Source organism: Camelus ferus, chromosome 4, assembly GCF_009834535.1.
Source record: "Camelus ferus isolate YT-003-E chromosome 4, BCGSAC_Cfer_1.0, whole genome shotgun sequence".
Taxonomy (NCBI): domain Eukaryota; kingdom Metazoa; phylum Chordata; class Mammalia; order Artiodactyla; family Camelidae; genus Camelus; species Camelus ferus.
The window spans coordinates 34,389,720-34,416,023 of record NC_045699.1 but is presented as its reverse complement, the minus strand read 5'-3'; the positions used below and the strand labels follow the sequence as shown (position 1 = coordinate 34,416,023).

The window sequence follows — 26,304 nt, the reverse complement described above, 5'->3', positions numbered from 1 at the left end:
AAATGTAATAGGAAGAACAGCAAGAGCCAGAGGCATCTACCTCCGCCTCTTTTGGCTCTGAGTGACCTTGGACAAGTGATTTAAGCTGTCTTAGTTTCTGCTTCAAAATTAGCAATTGGAGATAATAATTCCCACTGAGACTGCTGTGAGGGTTAGAAATACAGCATGTAAAACACCACGTATATTGGCTGTCACATAGTACAGGGTCTGTGATTATTTGATGGGCTTATCTATACCCAATCTTACTTCAAAATGGATTAGAAGTAGCTTAAATGCTTGTTTTCCACCCCTGCGTAGCCTTATTTAGGAAAGGGTAATGTTAATGAATGTACCATGGGCTCTAATCATTTATATTAACTTTTTCTTTTTTGCTTTTTAAAAGCGATGTATTGCTCTGTTAAATACCAATTACGGTGTGTGCAGAAAATGCACTAATCAATGTTAAATAGCCCTTACAACATATCAAACACTATTCTAAGTGTTGTGTACATATATATATATATAAGTATTAGCCTGTAACATCCAATAACCGTGTGATATAGATACTATTACTATGCCCATCTTAGAAATGGTAAAATTGGAGCATTTTCTGTGATTAAGTTATACAAAATCAAAGAGCTAATAAGTGATGAAACCAGGGTGCAAATTCAGGCAGTCTGTAGCCCACACCTGTCCCCCTTAACAGTACAATACCTCATTAAGTGTAGTGAATGACAGGATGATCCTTTAGGTATAAATTTGATATTTGAAAACTATTAAGCACTATTTTTTTCAATTTTATTTTTTATTGAAGTGTAGTTGATTTACAGTGTTACTTTCAGGTGTATAGCAAAGTGATTCAGTTATACACACACACACACACACACACACACACACACACACACACACACGTATACTTTTTTCAGATTCTTTTCCATTACAGTTAAGCACCATTTATAGCCAACTCTTGTAAATAAGGTGGTGGTAATCCTTTGAAGTCAACATCAAATATGACTTAATATTAGAATAGAATATTGAGAACGATTTGCTGGTAACTTCACATCCCAAAAATTAACTGTGAAAGCTGTTTCTATAAAGGAGTAGCCATAGTGTTTTGAGCAATGGCAGTGGCCTTGAAACATGCATGTATAGAGTCTACAGTGGCTTGTTGAGAAGGACAGGACCCACCTACCTATGCTGGCCAGGTGCTGGAAGGGAAATCCAGCTGCCATATAGACAAAAGTGTGGTCCAGCAGACAGCCCACTATCTCTAAGGGATCAACAAGTGGCCATCTAGACAAGTCGTTGGCATTCTTGATCCAGAAAATAGGGTAACCAGGGTCGTGAGGCAGCCAGCATTGGGGCAGTCTGTCCATAGGGGAAGAACCCAAATCACTGGATGGAAGGAAGATTAGGGGGCAGATCCACAAGAGCTTTCCATTGGCCAACCCAGACAGAAGCCAGAGGAACAGGGGGCTATTGATCCAGCCCATAGAGGCCCACAGGGCACAGAGTGGAGTGGAGAAGGGGCAAAGTGGATCTTGAGAGGGAAACTGCAGATGTCCAGCCCGCATGTCTTCATTGAAGCCGGACAGGATCGGGGACACATCCCTGAGTTCCAATCACAGAGACCTCATTCTGGTTGACATCTGGTACTCAGCTCACTCTGAAACCATCACCAGTACCATCTGCCAAGCCACACTTCACAATTTCAGGCACAAGGATATCAGGGAAAACAAAATAATAGTTTGCTGAGGCAAGATATTCTGTGTGAGGAGGCTTTTTTTGACCACATGAGCCTATTTAAACTGAAAGGGATTTTAGGAAGGAGAAATGTGTGTTCTGTATCCATCTTGGCTCCCAGTATCATTGAATTTAATTTCCAAAGGATTCAAAGGAGACTAAGCTTTAAAGAACTCGTCCTTTTTACTTCTGTCTTTTATATGCTACTCTTTTTATAAACAGAAGCACTGTGTTTAGATGAGCTGATGATTTGAATGGGATTCTTCATGTCCTTTGGATCCCCTATAGATGTTTCACAATCGATCTCACGGAAGGAAAACACATGTATAGGGTAGGGAGGATAGATAAGGATACCTGGATATTCTTATTCTCTCTCTCTCTCTTTTTTTTAAATGAGAATCATTAATCTCCCAGCCTATGCAGATTGCATGTGTGTGTGTGTGTGTGTGTGTGTGTGCGTGCACTACATCCAGGGCATAATTTGTTTGGCAACTACAACTGTTGCTATAGAAATTAATGGTCTCAGTGTCATGGACAGTATTTGGCTTCATAGCAGACATCACGCTGACTGGAACAGTAGGTGTGCAGGTGGATTAGGACAAGCTGCAGTCCCAAGAAATAGGACTTTTGCTTGCAACTCCAGCAGGGAAAGACAAGCAACATTCGTTAAGTCCACGGGAGACAATTGTACTACTTTAAATATCTGCAGAAGTATAAAAACGTATATAAGTGAAATCATATTGTTCAATCTAGTTTTTTCAGAAGGGAGAATGGCTAGTACAATCTTCCTCTTTTCCCACTTGTCCCGGCTCCACCTTCATGTGTTTCCCTACACCTGCATTTCTACTCCCCTGGCCCTCACACACACACACACACACAATAACTCTCCAGGTTAACAACCTGGTGTGATTTCTTTCATTCTTTTTTACATTGCATTTTGTCTTCAGTCAGACCCTTCTAAAACTACTTCTGAATGTGTTAAAAGGGACAGTCTACTGGAAATTCTTATTAACAACTACTGAAGAAGAGATCAACCAAAGTAATTTACAGCCTCCCCTTCTGTTAATCCCAAACCAACAGGAGCCTCAGCTAACATTATGAGCTGCCTGGATTTAACTGCTGAATCACAAAATGTGTTATTTCTAAATGGTGCACTGCAGTGGTGTTCACTTTTTCCAGCCTAGCTGTGGAACATTCCAGAGCCAGGAGCCAGAAAGCCACCTGTGCGTCACTGCTGGCAGTCTGGATTCCATCACCCCTGCAGCCAAGATGCCACAGCACCCCGTCCTCATGTTGTGTGGCTGCTCCTGCAGAGGGGACTGTCTTGCCTGTGTCCTCCAGGTCATCAAGCCTTTTTGTGGAGGGGGAGGATTTTCTTCAACCAGCTGCATCTCCTCCCTTCTACTCTCTCAGCCCCCAGAGGCACATGGTTCATAATCTGGGACATTGACTAGATGATGGCACTCTTCTCCTAGGCCTCAGTTCCCAGGATGCTTACGAGCTATGAAATCCAGACCCTATAAGGCCAGCAGCACTTGCATGATTCACAAAGGTGATACCGTTGTCGTTGTTTTAGCTCATCTCCTTTTGTAGCTTGAACTTATTTCCGTTTTGCATTTATCACCAGGTATGATAATTATCAAAGCTGTTAGCCCTTGAAGGCTGGGCCCGTGGATTAGACACTTGGCATCCTCCTTGCCTTGCACAGTGCCTGGTACATATCTGATAAATGCCAACTGGACCAGTGCACTCAAAAGTAGGGAAGTGTTGACTCACTAGAGTTCTTTGGGCACGTAAAGCATCAGAAGAAGGTGGAGAAGGTTGCATGGGTAGATAAGGGCAGCAAAGATTCAAGATGGAAATAAGAAATGAGTTCTCCAAAGGCTAGGCATGCCATTATCTAAAAGGCCCCTGATATTGGGGAATGGGAGATAATTTTTTTCTTCTTAATCACTAAAAATTTATTGACTACTTACTGTGTACCTTCTGTGCTTGGCACTGGGGAATCAAAGATAAATGATGTGTCCTCTTTTCTCAAGGACTTCATGTTATTTGTAAAGAACAGTTACTCAGAATGACAGGTAATATAATAAAATTATATATAATACATAATAAATACAGAGAGAGTACCGTGAGGACAATGGGAGCCCTGCTGGCCCCCTCCTGTCTCCCCATCCTCACCTCCTACCACATCATCCCTTACTCACTTCACACACCTTATGTGAAGACACCTTATGTCTTTGAATACAGCAAGGCCTTTCTCACCTCAAGGCCCTGCCCTCAGATCTTTACCTGGCTGCCTCTTTTTCCATCAAAGAATGGGGGAAAGGCGATACTTCTGCTTTAAGATGAGTTTGGTAGCTCCATAATGGCCTCCTTTACTGCTGGCTGTCATAGTGCTTGAAGGAAACTGCTGTAATTGTGGTTGGTGTTGAGTAGCTATAATGCATCCTAATGTTAGAGAGTCAGTCAGATGTCCCTGGTCCTCCAGGAGCTTTCTGCTGATGCATTAAAGAGTTCACTTCCCATATGTTTTGTCCATTTGTAAGCTGAGCTCTCCAAAAGAACACTGTGAGAAAAGTTCACACGTTGAACCCACTTGCCACAGTGTCTTGAAATTGTCGGGATCCTGCCTGTTTCTGTTGTTCTTTGCATCCTTTGTATTTGTTTCCACACACTGTACACAGATTATGCTAGAAAGCTATTTTGTGACAAGAAGGATTGAGAGAGGTTGAAAACAAAACTCTCTCTTTAGCTACAAGTCCCTCTGGAAATAAGGAAAGAGGCCTACTCATATTTTAAGGAAATGAGCATGTTATCCAGTATCAGCTATAATGCTAATTCATAGAATCAAAGAATTTTAGATCCGGGATATATGAGGGAAGTGAGTGTTAGCTAGTCAGTATGTGTTTAAGTGTATCTGTCAGAACACTAGCCTCTAGAAAAGAAGTGTTTCTCAAATAAGTTTGAGAAGGAACCCTGCATCCTGTATCTCCCCCCCTCCCTTGAATATTCACAATGGAAAATCAATTCCAACTCCGCTTTTGACCACGGAGTCTTTTTCCTTTGTGTAATAGCTGTTAACGTCCTGCTGTAGGACGAGAGTCTGTTCTCATAGTGAGAGCCAGAAAATGAAGCCACTTCGCGGAGGCAGCAGAGCCAGTAACGACAGGATGAGAACTGCTGAGGGCTGATAGCCTCCCCCAGAATGGCTCCGTATTTGTATTGACAGCAATGGCTTCAAAACATTCCAGGATGATTTTTTTCCCCTTGAAATTTACTTAAAGAATCATTTCTAAAGTATCTAGGATCCTAGTTTAATTTAGAGAGATTTATCCCTTAGCAGATGGAAAATGCGTCAATTGGCTCGTTCAATTTAGTAGTACTCTATTCAGATGCATCAGAAATGGAACCGAATAGTAACCCTGATGAGGAACTAAAGGCTCACTAGGGCTCTCAGTCTGAGGGGTGGGGAAGGGAGAAAGCCTTAAGCAATTAAACAAGAAGGTACGTAATTACAAATTACCACACGTGCTACGAAGAAGGTGCACTAAAGATTGAGCTTAAAATTGCAATCACTGTTTAAATGACCCAGATTCAGAAAGGATCAATAACAGCTGTTTTTATGGTTATCTTGGCACTCAGCACCTGACTACAGCCTGAACCACTTAACAGCCCCTCCCCTTCTCGTTCTTCCAGCCGGGTGGAGCAAAATGAGCTCGCAGTGAGCCAGCCCAGCCTCTCTCCCAGCCGACCCCGACGCCCACCATGAACCACTTGGAAGGGGCCGCGGAGGTGGAGATGACCGACGAGGCGGCAGGCGGCGAGGTGAACGAGTCGGTGGAGGCCGACTTGGAACACCCCGAGGTGGAGGAGGAGCAGCAACAGCAGCAGCGCTATGCGGGCCGCCCCCCGCGCGGGCGCGCCGTCGAGGACCTCTGCGCCCAGCCCGGGCAGCAGCAGGAGGAAGAGGAGCGCGGTGAGTGCCTGGCGCGCTCGGCCAGCACTGAGAGCGGCTTCCACAACCACACGGACACGGCCGAGGGCGACGTGATCGCCGCGGCCCAGGACGGCTACGACGCGGAGCGCGCGCAGGACCCCGAGGACGAGAGCGCGTACGCCGTGCAGTACCGGCCCGAGGCGGAGGAATACACGGAGCAGGCGGAGGCCGAGCACGCCGAGGCCACGCACCGCCGCGCGCTGCCCAATCACCTGCACTTCCACTCGCTGGAGCACGAGGAGGCCATGAACGCGGCGTACTCGGGCTACGTCTACACGCACCGGCTCTTCCACCGCGGCGAGGACGAGCCCTACGCCGAGCCTTACGCCGACTACGGGGGCATGCAGGAGCACGTGTACGAGGAGATCGGGGACGCGCCCGAGCTGGACGCGCGCGACGGCCTGCGGCTGTATGAGCAGGAGCGCGACGAGGCGGCGGCGTACCGGCAGGAGGCCCTGGGCGCGCGGCTGCACCACTATGACGAGCGCTCAGATGGCGAGTCCGACAGCCCGGAGAAGGAGGCTGAGTTCGCGCCCTACCCGCGCATGGACAGCTACGAGCAGGAGGAGGACATTGACCAGATCGTGGCCGAGGTCAAGCAGAGCATGAGCTCTCAGAGCCTCGACAAGGCGGCAGAGGACATGCCCGAGGCCGAGCAGGACCTGGAGCGCGCCCCCACCCCGGGCGGGGGTCGCCCCGACAGCCCCGGGCCGCAGGCGCCAGCGGGGCAGCAGCGGGCGGCAGGCAGCGCGGGCGGCGAGGTGGTGCAGCGGTACAGCAAGGAGAAGAGGGATGCCATCTCGCTGGCCATCAAAGACATCAAGGAGGCCATCGAGGAGGTGAAAACCAGGACCATCCGTTCGCCTTACACCCCCGACGAGCCCAAAGAGCCCATCTGGGTCATGCGCCAGGACATTAGTCCCACCAGGGATTGTGACGACCAGAGGCCGGTGGATGGAGATGTAAGTGTATGCGGGTTCGGGCTTGCTCAACATCACGCTTGGCCAGGAGGGGAGACGGGCGCTGGGTGGCCTCGTTTGTCATTGGGAAATGACTTGATGAGATGGATGATCTGTGGGGATGCTAAAAAATGTGTCCACCTTAAGCCTCAGAAACAGCTTGCACTTAAGCGATCGTGAGTGAAACACAGGTGGGAGGGAATTAAGTGTCGAGAGGTTGCCGTAAATCAGTGGTTCTCAAACTTCCTGGAGCATTTGTTCAGAAATTGATTTCCAGGCGCACCACTCCCCATCCCCCAGTTTCCCACTTAGAAGTTATAGGCCGTGGCCTGACATCAAATAAAAAGAAAAGGAAAAGAAAACGAGTCTGGATTGAGTAACGAGAGACTTTATTGGAAAGGTTTATTGAAAGAAGGAAAGGCACTGTTGTAACAGAGGGATGGGGACTGTTGCAGTAGCAGAACCTCTGACTGTAAGAACTGCAAGTCCCTAGGGTTAGGCAAAAGGGGGGTTCTTTTATAGGGAGGAATAAGCAAGGCTAGAAAGAACAAGGGGTGAGGACATGCGATGAAAGCATAACTGGAATGCGTTGCCCACAGGAGAGTGTTTTAACCTGAGCCCAGCCTATTCCCAGGACGGGCTGTTAAGGGAGGGATTGTTGTATGGCCAAAGCTCAGGGACCTGGAAGAAGGCGAGAAGCTTAATCGAATGCTAGTTAATAAGCATTTTGTTCTGATCAGTCAGCAGTTCAGCTAATCATTTGTCTTGGAGGGTCTGTGTCTGGCCTCATCATAGGTAAATGAGGGGGCACCTGTGAGTTTCTCAGGTCTTCTGGGTCTTCTTGTACAAGCCTTTTCCAGAACACAAAAGGGGTCGGCATTCCTTAACCTTTGCTGTTTTCCTGAATCTCAGGGCTCAGGTGAAGTTCAACATTATCACCAGTTAGTTCCCAGCTAATGCTGCTGGTCCCAGGACCACAATTTGAGAACTACTGCCTTAAAACAACCCCTTAAAGGTTTGAAACGGACATTGTGGCCTCTTTGGAGGAAATCAAAGAAGTATCCTTCTGGGCCTTTGCCAGCCAGGGGTGTCTGCAGTTTTTTCACCCACCCTTGACTTTCAGGAGAGGCTTAATTTTCATTTCTGGTGGTACCAGCGCGTCCTTCTCACCTCCCAAGAGGCACGGTTTTGAAATGAATTAGACTTTCTGTGAAGAGCTACAGAAAGCTATTGCTGCCCTGTTGACATTTCATTTTACGTTTTTTGAAATACCAAAGAAATTTGATAACTTGGCAAGCTTGGGTGTTACAGTCTATTCAAAACAAATCAAGAAGGCTAACCTTTGCCCCCACTACCTGGCTCTAAAGATTCTCTCTCTGCCACAACTCTCACTTTTCCATGCTCTTGAAGAATTTTTAAGCACTTTGATTTAAAGAGGGAGCTTGGAGTAAAAGAAGGGTCAAGAGGTTAAGTTCAGTTTCATTTAATTCTGCATTTATGATTGCACCAGGCTATTTTTCAGTATACCTTTTGGAGTGGGAACCCATTATTGGTAGCTGTTCATTTTACTTATCTGTAAAGGGTTATGCAGCTCAGAGAGGTATCATTCGCCTCTTCTTTTAGTAACAGTCAACAATGGCTGTTAGCTGATTAAATCGCAGGCACCTTCAAGGAAAGATTGGAAACAGATTGGGAAAGGATCTGCATCCTCCCCAGTAAGGGGGCAGCATTTATTGGGTCAGTCAGTTCAGCATGCTCAGTATCTCCTCTCTCTTGTCCAGGCTACACAATCAAACAGTTAAAAACAGATGTGCACTTGGGCAGAATTCTCAGTGACCTCCAGCTGTCTCCAGGTTTGTGCTGGCTAGCAGGGAGGGATGCAGAAAGCATTTTGCAAATGTAGTGGAAATGGAGCAGGTTTTTAAAAGTGGGGAGCTGGCAAGAGGCTGGGTTCTGCACCCTTTTAGAAATTTGAAGAGCCATCTGCGAAGAAGCTGCAGGAGCATTTGGTCCGGGTGTGGCCTCTTCCTTTATCTCTCTCACCTGCGCCAGCTCCACGAAATGACTGCCTTAACCACCCTGTCCCTGCAGCCTCACGATAAATCCACAGCACAGCCTAACTTGGGGGCGGGGGCTTGCTTTTACCTATTTGAACTAGAAGAACAACTTAACCCTCTTGCATGATGTTTCATTCAGAAGTAGAATTGATTCTAGAATATTGGGTGATGCTCTAGAAATCCATCTGACCAAAAATTCAACTTGACACTAAGAAATTGGTGAGGGCTTACTGGGTTAAGAATAGTTAATACAAAACAAAACCAAAAACCTGTGCCTTAAGCTATTCTGCCAGCCATCTTAAAGTCATTTGAATTGGTGGGTTTCATGTCATCTGTTATGCCTTATTTATAGGAAGGACCTTCATTTGCTTCCTCTTTGATGGTATTATGGGAGAATATATAAGTATATGTATTCTGTTGATTTCCATCTCAGCATCAGAAAGTATTTACTGAATGTTCATGCCGTGTATGCTGTTGTAGAAGATGGAAAAGCACTATTAAAAGCAGTGTGGTCTGAAGTCTTTCTGGAAGGTACTTGTTAAAAATACAGATTACTACCTTTCCTTCCAAAACCAAAATACCTAAAGTGGGGCCAGTGGTCTGTGGTTTTGTTTTGTTTGCTTTGTTTTATTTTGTTTTGTAAAGTCTCCCTGTGATTCTTAACTGCATAAAATAAATAAGTGAGTAAGAGCCACCTATTTAAAGGACAGATGTCACCTGAGTAGTTTCCCCACGTAAGATCTGTGGATTGGAGACCTAGCTAAATCTCCTATTAGCACAAGGAAGGAGCTGCCCCACTCTGGTTTCAGTCAACAGGCCTGAAAAAGGGGCCCTGGAATTCTTGGTACAGAAGCAGTGCATTCCCCAAAAGATCAGGAACTACAGCAGAGCGAATAGACAGAAATATAAGCCACGTGTACTACTTGCCAGAGATGTCTGCTGATAGCTGAATCTGCTTTTAACACTACTTTTAATTCCCTCAGAGCTTTAGCGTATTTCTCTTATGTAGAGGATACTTGCTGGTGACTCGTACAAAATGTGAGGATAGGGTTGCTCATTAGCAGGAACTTACTGAACGCAGACTAGATGCTCAGCACTGAGTGAAAATAATTGCTTTCTGGAAAAACAGTTATAAATGCTTTTCTTCTAGAAAAGACTCTCTTCCAGATACATGTTGAAAACTACCTCCCAACCTCCTTCATGAAAAATATTGTCAATGAATGACCAGTTCTTTTTTTCTCATTGCTTTCTTTTTTTTAAAAAAAAATTGAAATATAGCTGATTTACAATGTTGTGATACTTTCTGGTGTACAGCATAGTGATTTAGTTATACATGTATATACACACACACACACACTTTGCCATATTCCATCTTCATTATAGGTTATTACAAGCTATTAAATGTAGTTCCTGTGCTAGGCAGTAGGACTTTGTTGTTTATTTTGTCTATAATACTTTGTATCTGCTAATCCCAAACTCCTAATTTTCTCTTCCCTCTTTTCCCCCAGTAACCATGTTTCTTTTCTGTGTCTAAGTTTCTGTTTTATAAATGAGTCCACTTGTGTTATTTTTTTTTAGATTCCACATATAAGCGATACCATACGATATTTGTTTGACTGACTTCACTTAGTATGATAACCTCTAGGTCCCTCCATGTTTCTGCAGATGGCATTAGTTCATGGTTTCTTATCACTGAGTAGTATTCCATTGTGTGTATATATATATATATCACAACTTTTTTTTTGAGCATTGAATATACATATTTTTATTGAACTATAGTCAGTTTACAACATCGTGTCAGTTTCCGGTGTACAGCATAAATGCTTTTCAGTCATACATGAACATACATAAATTCATTTTCATATTCTTTTTCACTGTAAATTACTGCAAGATATTTAATATAGTTCCCTGGGCTATACAGTGTGAACTTGTTTATCTATTTTATATATATTAGTTAGTGTCTGCAAATCTCAAACTCCCAATTTATCCCTTCCCACTCCCTCCTCCCCCCAACCCCATAACCATATACAATGTAGTATTGTAAACTATAGTCACCATGCTGTACATTACATCCCCAGATGGTATTTATCTTATAACTGAAAGTTTATACCTTTTGACCTCCTCCACCCATTTCACTGACAATACCCCCCCACCCCTGCCTGGTCTCTGGCAACCATCAATCTATTTTCCTTTTGTATGATTTTCTCTTTTCGATGCCACATATAGGTGAGATTATATAGTTACTTATCTTTCTCTGTCTGACATTTCACTTAGCATAATACTTTCAAGTTTCATCCATATTGTTGCAAATGGCAGGATTTCCTTCCTTTTTATGGCTAAATAATGTTTCATTGTGTGTGTGTGTGTATATATATATGCAGTTATATAAACAATATACATTCAGTGGACACTTAGGTTATTTCCATGTCTTATCTATTGTCAGTAAGGCTGCCATGAACATTAGATACATATATCTTTTTGAAATAATGATTTTTGTTTCCTTTGGATGAATACCCGGAAGTGATTTCTTGATCATAGAGTAGTTTTATTTTTAATTTTTGAAGAATCTTCATTCTGTTTTCCCTAGTAGTTGCACCGGTTTATATTTACACCACTAGTGCACAACGGTTTCCTTTTCCTTCTTTTTTTTCCAATCTTCATGAATGATCAGAACGTTATTTTATTCCTGTCACATTTTTATTTAAAATTCATGTATTTCAAATAATTTTTTCTGATTCTATAGAAGTGCATTTTGTTACTGTGCAAAATGATTACTAATCAAAAGAATGTTATGAAATAGCATGAGTCTTTACTAGATCATTGTATCATTTTTTTCTTTTGTTGGATAAATTTGACATGTAACATTGTGTAAATCTAGGGTACACATCATGTTACTTTGGTACCTTTATATATTGTAATATGGTTGCTGTTGTAACAATAATTAATACATTACATACTCATTACAATATTACTGTGTGCTTAATTGTACATGAAATCTCTATGGCTATTTTGGTACTTGTTACAAGTTGGTACCCTTAAACACCCTCAGTCTTATCCCCCTACCCCAACACCCTGGTAACCACTGTTTTACTCTTGTTTTGTTTTCTAAACATGTTTGATATCGTGTGCGTGTGTGTGTGTGTGTGTGTGTGTGTGTTTTAGATTCCACATATAAGTGATCTGGCTTATCTCATTACCAAAATGTACTCAAGGTCCATCCATGTTGTCACAAAAAAGAAGGATATCCTTCTTTCTTGTGGCTGAATAATACGCCGTTGTGTATATACCACATCTTTTTTATCCACTCGTCTGTTGGTGGGCATCTGAGTTGTTTCCATATCTTTCACAATGGGCTATTGTGAATAATGCTGCAATAAACATGGGGTGGACACATCTTTCCAAATTCCTTTGGGTTTTCATTTCCTTTGGGTATATTCCCAGAAGTGGAATTGCTGGATTGTGTGGTAGGTCTATTTTTAATATTTTGAGGAACGTCCATGTTGCTTTCCATAGTGGTTGGAGCAATCTACATTCCCATAAACAGTGTATAAGGGTTTCTTTTCACCACATCTTCTCCAGCACTGGTTGTTTTCTTGTCTTCTTCATAATAGTCATTCTAACGTGTCTGAGGTGATGTCTTACAGTTGTTTTGGGTGCATTTTTTTTTGATGATTAGTGATGTTGAGCACCTTCCCCTGGGCCTGTTGTCCATTTTGATGTCCTCTTTGGAAAAATAACTGTTTAGGTCTTCTGCATATTTTTTGTTTTGTTTTGTATGGATGGGGCACAAGATCAATCAAAAAAATTTTTTAAGCTGTGTTCTTCATATATTTTAGATGTTAATGCCTTACTCAGTACATGACTTGCAAAATTTTTCTCCCATTCTGTAGGCTGCCTTTTAATTTTGTTAATTGTGTCTTTGCTATGCAGAAGCTTTTGAGTTTGTTGTAGTCCCATTTGTTAATTTTTGCTTTTGATGTTTGTCCCTTTGGTATCATGTCAAAAAAATCCTTTCTAAGAGCAACATCGATGCACTTCTTCCCTATGTTTTCTTCTAGAAGTTTTATAGTCTCTGGCCTTAAGTTTAAGTCTTTGATCCATTTTGAGTTAATTTTTATGAGTGATGTGCAATAGGGGTTCAATTTCACTAGCACCATTTGTTGAAGAGACTGTCCTTTCCCCATTGGGTGTTCTTGGCTTCCTTGTTGAATATTAGTTGACCACATATGCTAGGATTTAATTCTGGGCTCTCTATTCTATCCCATGGGTCTATGTGTCTATTTTTCTGTCAATACATATTATTTTATTTCTATGGCTTTCCATTGTAGTGTGTAATAAAAAAGTGTGATACTTTTGGTTTTGTTCTTTTTCTCAGCATTGCTTTGGCTATCCGAGGTCTTTTGTGGTTCCACATAAATTTTAGGATTGTTTCTTCTCTGTCTGTAAAGAATGGCTTTGATATTTTGCTGGGGATTGTGTTGAACCTGTAGATGGCTTTGGGTAGTGTGACTGTTTTAACAATACTAATTCTTCGGGTCCATGGACAAGGGTTCCCTTTTCTGTACAGACTCGCCAGCATTTCTTACCTCTTGTCTTTTTGAGAACAGCCTTTCTAACAGGTGTGAGATGACATCTCATTGTGGTTTTGATTTGCATTTCCCTGATTAATGATGTTGGGCACTTTTCCATGTATCTATTGGCCATTTGTATATCTTTGGGAAAATGTCTATTCAGTTTCTCTGCCCAATATTAAAATCAAATTTTTTTGATTATTGAGTTGTATGAGTTATTTATCTATTTTGGATATTAATCCCCTAACATACATGATTTGTAAATATTTTCTCTCATTCTGTAGATTGCCTTTTTGTTTTATCAGTGGTTGCCTTTTCATTTTATCAGTTGTTTCATTTGCTGTATGTAAGATACTCAATTTTTATTATTTTGAGATATAATTGACACATGTAACTTTAAGGTGTACAGTGTTGAGTTCATAAACATACATTGCAATATGATTGCCATTGTAACATTAGCTAATACCTCTATCATGTCATGTAATTATCATTTCTTTTTCTGTGGTGAATATAAAGATTAATCTCTTAGCGAGTTTGTCTATAATACAGTATCATCTATAATCAGTATATTGTACATTAGATCTCCAGGATTTATTTATTTACAAGTTTCAAGCTTGTACACCTAAACAATATCTTTTCTATTTCCTGGCCCCCCAGCCGCTGGTAACCGCCATTCTATGTTCTGTTTTTACAAGTTTGGCTTTTTCAGATTCCACATACAAGTGATAACATATGGTATTTGTCTTTCTCTAATTTATCTCAGTTTAATGTCTTCAAGGCAAATCCATGTTGTCACAAATAGCAGGATTTCCTTCTTTCTCATGGCTGAACAATATTCCATTGTCTTTATCTACCACATCTTCTTAATCCAGTCCTTCATTGATGGACTCTTAGATTGTTGCCTTACCTTGGCTATTGTGAATAATGGTGCAGTAAACGTAGGAGTGCATGTATCTCTTTGATATCCTATATTTATTTCCCTTGAATGTATACCCAGAAGTGGGATCTCTGGATCATATGGTAGTCTTAAAAAATTTTTTTGAGGAACCTCCATTCTGTTTTCCCATAGTGGCTGAACCAATTTACATTTCTACCAACAGTGTACAAGGGCTCCCTTTTCTCCAGCAGGTTTTCCTTAAGTTTTAAACTCTGTTTATACAAGCATAAGAAGTCTCTTTTAGGCATTTTCATTCAGTCCTCATATTTTGAATACCTTTAATATCACCAATGAGACCTCATTTCCAAGAAATCTCACCAACACTCCTTATCTCTTGTCGTCTTGTTGACAGTTGTTTTAACAGCTGAGGTGATATCTCATTGTGGTTTGGATTTGTATCTCCCTGAAAATTAATAACGTTGAGCATCTTTTCACGTATGTGTTGGGCATTTGGATATCTTCTTTGGAAGAATTTCCGTTTAGTTCCTCTGCCCATTTTTAAACTAGATTTTTTTGTTGTTGTTATTGAGTTGTATGCATTGTTTATATATTTTGGATAATAGCTCCTCATTTGATATATGGTTTGCAAATATTTCCTCCCTTTCTGTAGGTTGTCTTTTCATTTTGTTTATTTCTTTTGCTGTGAAGAAGCTTTTAAGTTTAATACAGTCCCATTTGTTGATTTTTGCTTTTATTATTTGTGCTTTTGGTGTCAGACCCAGAAAATGATTGCCAAGACCAATGTCAAGGAGCTTCTTACCTGTTTTTTTTCCCCCCTTGGAGTTTTATGGTATTAGGTCTTATGCTTAAGTCTTTGATCCATTTTAAGTTAGCTTTTCTTGAGTAGTGTAAGACAGAGGTCTAGTTTCATTCTTTTACATGTGAATATCCAGTTTTCTCAGCACCATTTATTGAAGAGACTGTCTTTATCCAATGAGTATTCCTGGCTCCCTTGTAAAAGTTGACTGTATATGCATGGGTTGATTTCTGGGCTCTCAATTCTGTTTTTGTTGTTTTATTTTGTGTGTGTGGGGGGGGGGGGTAATTAGGTTTGTTTGTTTTTTAACAGGTACTAGGGATTGAACTCAGGACCTGGTGCATACTAAGCATGCACTCTACCACTGAGCTATACCCTCCCAACAGTGGGTTCTCAGTTCTGTTCCATTAGTCCATGTGTCTGTTTTTATGCCAGTATCATGCTATTTTAATTACTATAGCTTTATAATATAGCTTGAAATCAGAAAGTGTGATGCCTCTAGCCTCATTCTTCTTTCTCAGGATTGCTTTGGCTATTCAGGGTTTTTGTGGTTTTATATAAAATTTAGGATTATGTTTTCCACTTCTAAAACATACCATTGGAATCTTGATCAAAATTACATTTGGATTTGGGTAATATGGACACTTAAGCAATATTAATTCTTCCCATCCGTGAACATGAGATATATTTCCATTTATTTGTGTCATCTTTTATATCGTTCATCAGTATCTTGTATTCAGGGTAGAGATTTTTTTACTTTCTTGGTTATATTATTCCTAGGTAGTCTTTTTGATGCTATTGAAATGGGATTATTTAAAAATTTATTTTTCAGATAATTTGTGTTTAGTGTAGAAAAATGCTATTAATTTTTATCTGTTAATTTGGTATCCTGTGCTCTACTGAATTTGTTAGTTAGATCTAACAGCGTTTTTGGTGGAATAGTTAGGGTTTTCTATAAATAAAATCATGTCTTTTGCAAATAGAGACAAATTTACTTCCTCCTTTCCAATTCTGGTGCCTTTTTATTTCTCCTTCTTGCCTGATTGCTCTGGCAAAGGCTTGCAGCACTATGTCGAATAGGAGTGCTGAGAGTGGGCACCTCTGTCCTACTCCTCATCTAGAGGAAAAGCTTTTAACCTTTCGCTACCAAGTATGATGTTAGCTGTGGGCTTGTCATATACCACCCTTATTATATTGAGGTCCATTCCTTCTGTACCTAATTTGTCAAGAATTTTTATTGTGAAAGGGATTAGAATTTTGTCAAATGCAGTTTTTCTGTCTACTGAAATGATCATACAATTTTGTCTGTCATTCTATTACTGTGATGTATCACATTGATTTTGTGTGTCTTGAACCATCTTTGCATCCCGGGTATAAATCCCTCTTGATTATGGTGTCTGACCGTTTTAATATGCTGCTGAATTCAGTTTGCTTGTATTTTGTTGAAAAGGTTTGCAACTATATTCATCGGGGATCTTGGCCTGTAGTTTTCTTTTCTGGTAGTGTCCTTTCCTGGCTTTGATACTAGGATGTTGCTGACCTTGTAAACTCAGTTGAGGAGTGTTCCCTCCTCTCTGATTTTTTGGGGAGAGTTTGAGAAGTATTGACATTAATTCTTTAAGTGTTGAAAAAATACTGAACCATCTAGACCTGGGCTTTTGCTTGCAGAGAGTTTTTTTGTTTGTTTGGTTTTTGGGTTTTTTTTAAATTACAGATTCTATTTCACTTCTAGTGACTGGTCTATTCAGATTTTCTGTTTCTCCTTGAGTCAGTCTTGGCAGGCTGTATGTTTCTAGAAATGTGTCCATTTTCTTTAGGTTGTCTAGTTTGTTGGCATATAACTTTTCATAGCATTGTCTTATAAATATTTTATATCTCTGTGGTATCAGTCTTTATTTCTCCTTTTTCATTTCTTACTTTGTTTATTTGGATCCTCTCTCTTTTCTTCTTGATGAGCCTGGCTAGAGGTTTGTCAGTTTTGTTTATCTTTCAAAACAGATAGCTCTTAGTTTAAGTGATCATTTCTATTTTTTTTTAATCTCTAATTCCTCTCTGACTTTTGTTTCCTTCCTTCTGCTGAGTTTGGGCTTTTTTCTTCTTCTTGTGATTTTTTTTATTTTGTTGCAGATTTTTGTTCCTTGAAGAAGGCCTGAATTGCTGTGAACTTGCCTCTTAGAACTGGTTTTGCTGCATACCTTAGATTATGGAAAGTTGTTTTCACTTCCATTTGTCTCAGAGCATTTTCTGATTTCCTCTTTGATTTCGTCATGGACCCACTGGTTATTCAGTAACATGTTGCTTAGTCTCCACATGTGTGTGCTTTTTCATTTTTCTTTCTGTAATTCATTTCCAGTTTCATACTGTTGTGATTGGAAAAGACACTTGATATGATTTCTACCCTCTTACATTTGTTGGGGCTTGGTTTATAACCTAGTATGTGGTCCATCCGGGAGAATGTTCCATGTGCACTTGATAAGAATGTGTATTCTGATTGGTTTTTTTGGATCTTGTATCCTGTAGATATCAAAAAGTCCAACTGGTCTATTGTGTCATTTAGGACCTCTGTTGCCTTATTGATTTTTTTTCTGTCTGGATGATCTGTCCATCGATGTCACCGAGGTGTTAAAATCTCCTACTGTTATTGTATTATTGTCAGTTTCTCTCTGTTAGTATTTGCTTTATGTACTTAAGTGCTCCTGTATTGGGTACATATATATTGAGTGAAATACTCTCTTGTGTGGATCCGTTTATCATTGTATAATGCCCTTCTTTGTCTTTCTTTATGACCTTTGTTTTTAAAGTCTCCATTGTCTGATATGAGTTTTGCTACCCTTGCCTTCTTGTCATTTCCATTGGCATGAAATTTCTTTTTCTATCCCCTCCCTTTCAGTCTGTGTCCTTTACCATGAAGTGAGTCTCTTACAGGCAGCATTTTGAAGGGTCTTGTTTTTTTTAATTCAGCAAGCCACCCTGTGTCTTTTGATTGGAGCATTTAGTCCACTGACATTTAAAGTAATTATTGATACGTATGTACTTACTGCCATTTTAATCCTTATTCTCCAGGTGTTTTTGTAGTACTTTTTAAATTTCTTTTTTTTTTTCCCTCCATTGTGGTTTGATGATTTTCTTTTGTAGTTTTATGCTTAAGTTCCCTTTTTTTTTTTTTGGTTTTTGTGTAGCTGTTGTGGATTTTTGATTTGTGATTACCAGGAGGTTTATATATATTGACCCATAATTATATATCTACTTGCCTTAAGCTGATAATTATTTAAGTTCAAACACATTCTGAAAGATCCATATTTTTACACCTACCTCCCATATATTGGGATGTCATATTCACACCTTCAAGCATATCCCTTTTTGTTGTAATCAGTCACTTTAATAATTTTTAAAATCTACATACTGACCTGTTTAAGTGATCTTCAACCTTACTATATATCTGCATTTCTTACTGGGATTTTCCATTTCCAATAGATTCTTATTTTTCTGTCTAGAGAAGACCTTTCAAGGCAGGGAGGGTATAGTTCAGTGGTAAAGTGCATGTTTAGCATGTACAAGTTCCTGGGTTCAATCCCCAGTACCTTCATTAAAATAAATAAGTAAATAAATAAACCTAATTACCTCCCCCAAAACAAAAAATAGAGAAGACACTTCAAGGTTTTTTTTTGGAGGGGGGGTACATTTAGTATTAATGAAATCTTTTAGTTTTTGCCTGTCTGGGCAATTCTTTATCTCTATGTCTTTTCTAAGTGATAATTTGCTGGGTAGAGTTTCCTAGGTTGCGTGTTATTCCCCTTCAGGACTTTGGCTATATCATGCCCCTCCCTTCTGGCCAGCAAAGTTTTTTCAGAGAAATGAGCTGATAGTCTTATGGGGGTCCCCTTGTCACTGACTCTTTGTTTTTCTCTTGCTGCCTTTAGAATTCTCTCTTATTTTCAAATTTTGCCACTTTAATTATGTTATGTCTTATTGTGGGTCTGTCTGGGTTCATCTTGTTTGGGATCCTCTATGTTTCCAGTAATTGGATATCTGTTTCCTTCTTTAGGTTTGCAAAGTTTACAGCCATAGTTTCTTGAAATACATTTCCAATCCCGTTCTCTCCCTTTTCCTTCTGGAATCCCTGTTATGCATAGGTTGGCATATTTTATATTATCCCATAGGTCTCGTATGTTACTTTCATCCTTTTTCATTTGTCTTTCTGTCTGCTGTTCTGATTGGCTGATTTCTGTCATACTATCTTCCAGGTCACTGCTGCATTATTTTGTGTCATTTAGTTGGCTATTGCTTCTAGAGTGTTCTTTATCTCAGTTATTGAATTATTTATTTTGATTGGTTTATAGCTTCTAGTTCCATGTTTAAATGATTTACATTTATATTGATACTCTTTTCTTAATTCAGTTAATATTTTTATTACCAAATTTTTAAACTCAGTGTCTGTTAGACTGTTATTTATTTGGGGAGGGTGTCTCTTTTTCATTTGGGAGTAGTTCCTCTACCTTTTCACTTTACTCAACCTTCTCTGTTTCTATGAATTTAGATGAATTAGTTATCTATTGTGGTCTTGAAAGGATACTTTCATACAGCAGTGTTGCTGTGTAGACTGCATGTCCAGTATCTTTGGTGTGAGGGCTGGATTTGATGTAGACACCAGCCACATCTTTCCTCAGGCTGTGCTTTCCACCATCACCTTGATAGGGGATGTGGTTGGTGTTAGAAGAGCCAAAGCCCATGCAGGATGTCAGGCAGGACTTCCTCTCTGCTCTGTGGCTGTCACTGCCCTGTCATTGGTGAGGTCTGCTCCCCAGCTGTTGGAGCGGAAGCTCTGAGGATTGGGCTTGAGCAGGCTCTGTTCTCTTTAAGTGTGTTATTCCTTCTCCCCGCGCTGGGGGCTTTAGCTCAAAGGAGGGGAGTGCTGCAGTAAGTGGGGCTCATGTGTTCACAGGGGTGATGTGCTGCCTGTGTAGGTGTCTGTGGGCTCCACTCAGATGCAGCCCAAGGTCTTATCTTTTCCCCTGTTGTGGTCATTCCAGATCGAGTGCAAGGTTGTGGTGTGGGGTGCGTGGAGCCAGAACATTTGTTTGGCTGGGACTGGGGATCAGAGTTTGTGGTTACAGAAATTGAAGTGATTGCACTGCCATCAGAGTTCTGAGCTGCTTCTGAGGTCCTGTTTGAGCAAGCGCCATCACTGGCCACTGTTACACCTGGACCACACCTCAGGCCCCTGGCTTCTCCTGTGTCCCTAGATTGACTTCTCCAGGACCTGGTGCTCTGGATCCAATGCCAAGCTGTGGCATGGAGTGGGTGGGGTCAGAGTGCTCCCTTGTCTGAGAGTGGGGATTGCCATGTGCTGGTCACAGAGTCTTGGTCTCCATTGCTGCCTGAGGTCTGCGATGCCTCTGTGGCACTGTTTGAGTAAATTTCAACAATAGCTGTTCGCAGTCTTTCCCTGAGCACACCCCTCCCAGGCCCCTTGGCCATCTCTGTCTCTGAATCAAGTCTTTCCCAGGACCTACCTGCCCTAGATCCCATGAGGAGCCATGGTGTGGCATGAGAGGGGCCAGGGTGTTTGCCCAGCTTGGACTGGGGAGCCCAGGGAGGTGGCAGCCACTTGTGCAGAACACTCTCAGCCATGACTTTTAACAAGCCAGCAGCTGTGCATGTCTCACAAGTGGAGTCTCAGTTTCTCCAGCTTTCCTGTCTGTCCCAGAGGTTCTCCCAAAAGCCGAGGGGGCTTGTCTCCTCCACATAGGACTCCAGGACTGGGACAGCCTGTCTGTGGCTCAGTCCCCAGGGACAAGAGTTTATCTCATCTCTCTTTTCCTCTTAGATCCCTCCCAAGGGTACAGGTCCTGACCTGATGCTTTTTCCCATCCTACCTAGTTACGTGGGAATCTTTCTTGCCGACTTGGTTTCTCACAGGAGTTCTTTTGCCAGTTTCCAGTTAGTTTTCCATGAGAATTGTTCCACATGTAGATGTATTTTTAATATGTTTCTGGGGGAAGGTGAGCTCCGTATCCTCTTAGTTGCCATCTTGATCCTCCTGAGTGAGAATTTCTTCATCTTTGACTTTTGACAATTTAATTATAATGTGTCTTGCTACAGCTCTGTTCAGGTTCAGCCTATTTGGAATCCTTTGGACCTCATAGATTTGAATGTCCATTTTTTTCTCCAGATTTAGGAAGTTTTCAGCTGTTATTGCTTTAAATACACTTTTTTTTTCTTTTTTTAAAATATACCTTCTGTCTCATTTTCTTTCTCTTCTTGTGAGATTCTCATACTGTGAATACTGTTTTTTTTAATTGTTTCTCATAAATCCCACAGGCTTTCTTCCTTCTTTATTCTTCTTTCTTTTTGCCGTTCTGACTGGATAATTTCAAATGCCCTTTCTTCCAGGTCACTATTTCTTTCCTCTGCATAGTTGAATCTGCTTTTGAAGCTATTTTTCAGCTCTAGGATTTCTTTTTTTTTTTTTTTTAATGGTTTCTGTTTCTTTGTTGAACTTGTTTTGTTCATGCATTGCTTTTCTGATTGTGTTTAGTCGTTAGTGTGTTGTTGCAGTTCACTAAACTTCCTTAAGAGTCCTAGTCTGTTCTATGTCTGACAGTTCGTAGATCTCCATTTCTATTGGAGCTTTATTAGCTTCCTTTAATGGTGTCGTGATTTTACTTGATTTTGCATGGCCCTTGATTCCTTATATGCATTTGAGTAAGTGGTCTCCTCTTCCAGACCTTACAGGTTCACTTTGGTCCACAAGTCAGCCTAGTTTCAGTTTCTGGACACGTCAGCTGGTGACATCCTTGGGCAGGTGGGGCTTACTCTCTGGGACTGTTTTTGTGTGAGGCCCCTGCCTAAACTCTGAAGTGGGAGGGGGTGTCCCTGACTGAGACCAGTTGGATAGGACCACTGGGTTAGTTCCCTCCCCGAGCAAGGGTGTAGGATGGGCTCTGAAGTTGCTTGGATTCTCTGGTTGTATTACTAGATGACTGGCACTGGGTACTATACTCAGCAGTAGACGGGGCTATGAATTAGCTGCCCTGTCCTGGTTGGGCAGCAGGACAGGGCCCAGGGCATGTACAGCTCACTGGGGACCAAATTAGGGAAGACTGTGCGTTGAAACCCCTGGCCAGATGAGGTTTTGTTCTGCAGACAAGGAGTGCCATGGGCTGTGCTTTCTGTTCACGTGCCACTGTAAGCTGGGCTGTGGGATGGGCCATGCAGCTTCTCATGTGCTGTGATTAGGTTCCCTAATCCAGTGAGCTGAGAAGGCTGTGTTCAGCAATGGGCAGGCCTATGACTTAGTTTCCATGCCTCCACAAGGTGGGGCTAACAGCTTCAAGGCAGCAAGGCTCTTTGTAGTTTTGACTCAAGAGGATCTGTGCCCCAAGTTTCCTGCCTGAATAGGGCCTCTTGCTGTGCTCTGAGGACTCGATTCTCCCTTGAAGAAGAACATCAGCTCTGCCTGCCATACTCTTTTCTCAGACATTTCTGGGCAACGCAGCCTCTGGGTGTTCTTGCCAACCTTTTTGGTCAGATGGGACTAGGAGCTACGTGCAGCAATAGGCAGGGCTTTGACTCAGCTGCTCTGCATGAGTAGGGGCAGACTAGGCTCCAGGGTTGGCAAAGCCTGAATCAAAGCCTCTTTGTTTAAGGGCCTGAATCAGCCAGGCCTGTTTCCCACTGAATTCCCTTGTCAGATTGACCACCATGTTAGTTCTCCAGATGAGCACAGCAGCTGATTGGGACTAGGACTTGAGCATTGCAGGTAGGAACTGAGTTTGCCAAGATCTGAGTGCTGGTTGTTGCAAGCTCTGCCTCCTTCTCCATCATAATGAGATTCCCAGTGGTCAGGCCCCTAAGATTTCCCTGTAATACCTGCGAAACCATAGTGGGGAATTCCACGAAGTGCCCCACAACACTGGGGAAACCAGATGTCCATCCTGAGCTTTCTTTTCACAGTGGAAGAACTATAGGCTTGGGGAGATCTCTTGGTATGGTGCTGCACTGGCCTGGGGAAGGGACAGTGTTGTCGGCATGTGGCTGCTCTTCTTCCCTCTAATGTGGTTTGTTTTGGTCTCTGTGATATAGGGGTTGTTTCAGCCTCACTTCTGTATTCTTGAATTCTCTCAGTAGTGTCTTGTTAATGAATAGTTGTTAATCTTTGAGGGAGAGCAAAGTCAGAAACAACCTATGTCACTCTCTAAGATCTATCTTATTAGTATATGCACTTACTGCTGTAAATATCCCTATTAGAACTGTTCTTGAAACATTCCATAGATTTGAAATGTTGCGTCTCCATTTTCATTCATTTTGAGGTATTTTTTGATTTCCCTTTTGATCTCTTGTTTGACCCATTTGTTGTTCAGGACTAGATTTGCTACCTGTCCTCTTGTTGATTTCTAATTTCATACTATTGTGGTCAGAAAAGATAACTTAGTGTAATTTCAGTCTTCCTGAATTTACTGAAACTTGTTTTGTGTCCTATCATGTGATCTATTCTGGTGAATATTCAATGTGCACTTGAAAAGAATGTGTATTTTGCTGCTGTTGGAGGGGATGTTCTGTATAGGTCTTTTGGGTTTATTTGGTGTAATACATGTTTTAAGTCCATTGTTTCCTCGTTGACCTTTTTGTTGGGATGATCTGTCCATTGCTGAAAGTGTGGTATTGAAGTCCCCTACTATTCCTGTATTGTAATCTGTTTCTTCTTTCAGACCTGTTAGTATTTGCCTAATATATTTATGTGCGACCATTTTGGGTGTGTACATATTTGTAATGGTTTTACTATCTTGATGAATTGACCCCTTTATCATTATGTAGTGACCTTCATGTGTCTTGTTATTTTTGGATAAAAGTCTATTTTGTCTGATATAAGTATAGTATCCCCCCCCCCTTTCTTTTGGTTTCCACTTGCATGGAATATCTCTGTTCATTCCTTCACTTTGAGCCTATGTGTTGTCTTAAACTGAAGTGAGTCTCTTGTAAGCAGTATATAGTTGGGTCTTGTTTTCTTTCCTTTTTTTTTTTTTAAGTCCATCTAGCTATCTGTGCCTTTTGATTGGTGAATTCAGCTCCATTTACATTTAGAGTAATTATTGATGTGTAAGGACTTACTAGTGCCATCTTAGATTGCATTCTGGTTGTTTTGTGTTTCTGTTGTTTTTTTCCCTCTTTGTTCCTGCCTACCTTTTGTAAATTTGTGATTTTCCATGATGATATGCTTTGTCTATCCCACCCCCCCACCTCCTTTTCCTTTTGTGAATCTATTCTAGATTTTTGCTTTGTGGTTACTATGAGACTTACATTAAAAATCTCATAGATAAAGCAGTTCATTTTCTGTTGATAGCGATTTATGTTTGATTACCTACAAAGACTATACCCTTTTACTTCCCCTTTTATATTTTTGATGTCACAATTACCTTTTATGTTGTGTATTCATTAAGCAGTTATAGTAGGTATATTTATTTTTAATACTCTTTTCCTTTAACTTGTAAAGTGGTTAACATTTTCATTTAAATGGTTAACAATCCTATTATAAAATTAGTTTTCTAAATATGATTGTATATTTTCACCTTTACCCATGTGATCTATACTTTCCTATTTTAATGTCAGTGATTGCTGTCTTTTCATTTCAGCCTAAAGAACTCCTTCAGCATTTCTTGAAAGTCAGGGCTAGTGGTGGTGAACTCCCTCAGCTTTTGTTTGTACAAGAGTCTGTTTCCCCTTCATATCTGAGGGATAACTTTGCCAAATAGAATATTCTTCATTGGCAGTTTTTTCTTTTAAGACTTTGAATATGTTTTATTCTCTCAGGAAATTTTTGCTGTAAGATTTCTGCTGAGAAATTTGTTGATGGCCTAATGGGATTTCTTTGTGGGTTACACTATCTTTCTCCCCTGGCTGCCATTAGGATTGTTTCTTTATCTTTGATTTTTGACAGTTTCATTAAAATGTGTCTTGGAGAAGGTCTTTTGGCATTGGGATTACAGGTCATCTATTAGCTGCGTGAACTTGTATGTCCAAGTCTTTCCCCGGGTTTGGGAAGTTCTCAGCTATTGTTTCTTTAAATCAGCTTTTACACCTTTCTTCCTCTTCTGGAACCCCAATTATTCTGATTTTTTCTTTGATGGAATCCCATAGATTATGTAGACTTTTCAGTTTTTCTGATAGGGTGGGGGTTGTTAAATTTTTTTTCCCATATATATTTTTATTGGCATATAGTCAGTTCACAATGTTGTGTCAGTTTCTGGGGTACAGCATAATGCTTCAGTCATACATGAACATACATACTCATTTTCATATTCTTTTTCACTGTTACTACAAGATATTAAATGTAGTTCCCTGTGCTATACAGTATCAACTTGTTTATCTATTTTATATATAGTAGTATCTGCAAATCTTAAACTTCCAGTTTATCCCTCCCCAACTCCTCCCACCCCCCCATAACCATAAGTTTGTTTACTATGTCTGTGAGTCTATTTCTGTTTTGTAAATAAATTCTTTGTCTTTTTTTTAGATTCCAGGTATAAGTGATATCATATGGTAATTTTTTTCTCTTTCTGCCTACTTAACTTAGAATGACAATCTCTAAGTCCACATATGTTGCTGCAAATGGCATCATTTTTTATGGCTGAGTAGTATTCCATTGTATAAATATACTACAATTTCTTTATCCAGTCATCTGTCGACGGACACTTAGGTTGTTTCCATGTCTTGGTTATTGTAAATAGTGCTGCTGTGAACATTGGGATGAATGTATCTTTTTTGAATTAAGGTTCCCTCTGGATATGTGCCCAGGAGTGGGATTGCTGGATCATATGGTAAGTCTATTTTTAGTCTTTTGAGGAATCTCCGTACTGTTTTCCATAACAGCTGCACCAAACTACATTCCCACCAACAGTGTAGGAGGGCTCCCTTTTCTCTACACCCTCTCCAGCATTTATTGTTTGTGGATTTTTGTATGATGGCCATTCTGACAGGTATGAGTTGATACCTCATTGTAGTTTTGATTTTCATTTCTCTGATATTTAGTGATATTGAGCATTTGTTCATGTGCTTATTGGCCATTTGTATATCTTCATTGGAGAATTGCTTGTTTATGTCTTCTGCCCATTTTTGGATTGGGTTGTTTGTTTTTTTTTGTTGTTGTTGTTATTAAGTTGTATGAGCTGTTTATATATTCTGGAAATTAAACTCTTGTCATTCTCTCATTTTGTAAATATTTTCTCTCATTCTGTAGGTTGTCTTTTTGTTTTGCTTATGGTTTCCTTTGCTGTGCAAAAGCTTTTGAGTTTGATTAGGTCC

The 26,304-nt window shown here is 40.8% G+C and overlaps 1 protein-coding gene across 4 annotated transcripts in view; it reads left to right on the top strand.

The window, feature by feature from the left end:
• Nucleotides 1-26,304, top strand: part of APBA1 (amyloid beta precursor protein binding family A member 1) — a 210,048-nt gene that overhangs the window by 125,078 nt on the left and 58,666 nt on the right. For all 4 annotated transcript variants that reach the window (XM_032477804.1, XM_032477806.1, XM_032477803.1 and 1 more), the window contains exon 2: nt 5,422-6,684. In XM_032477804.1, coding sequence (XP_032333695.1) covers nt 5,491-6,684 — 1,194 coding nt within the window. In that variant the 5' untranslated portion in view covers nt 5,422-5,490. The remainder of the gene's footprint in view (nt 1-5,421; nt 6,685-26,304) is intronic.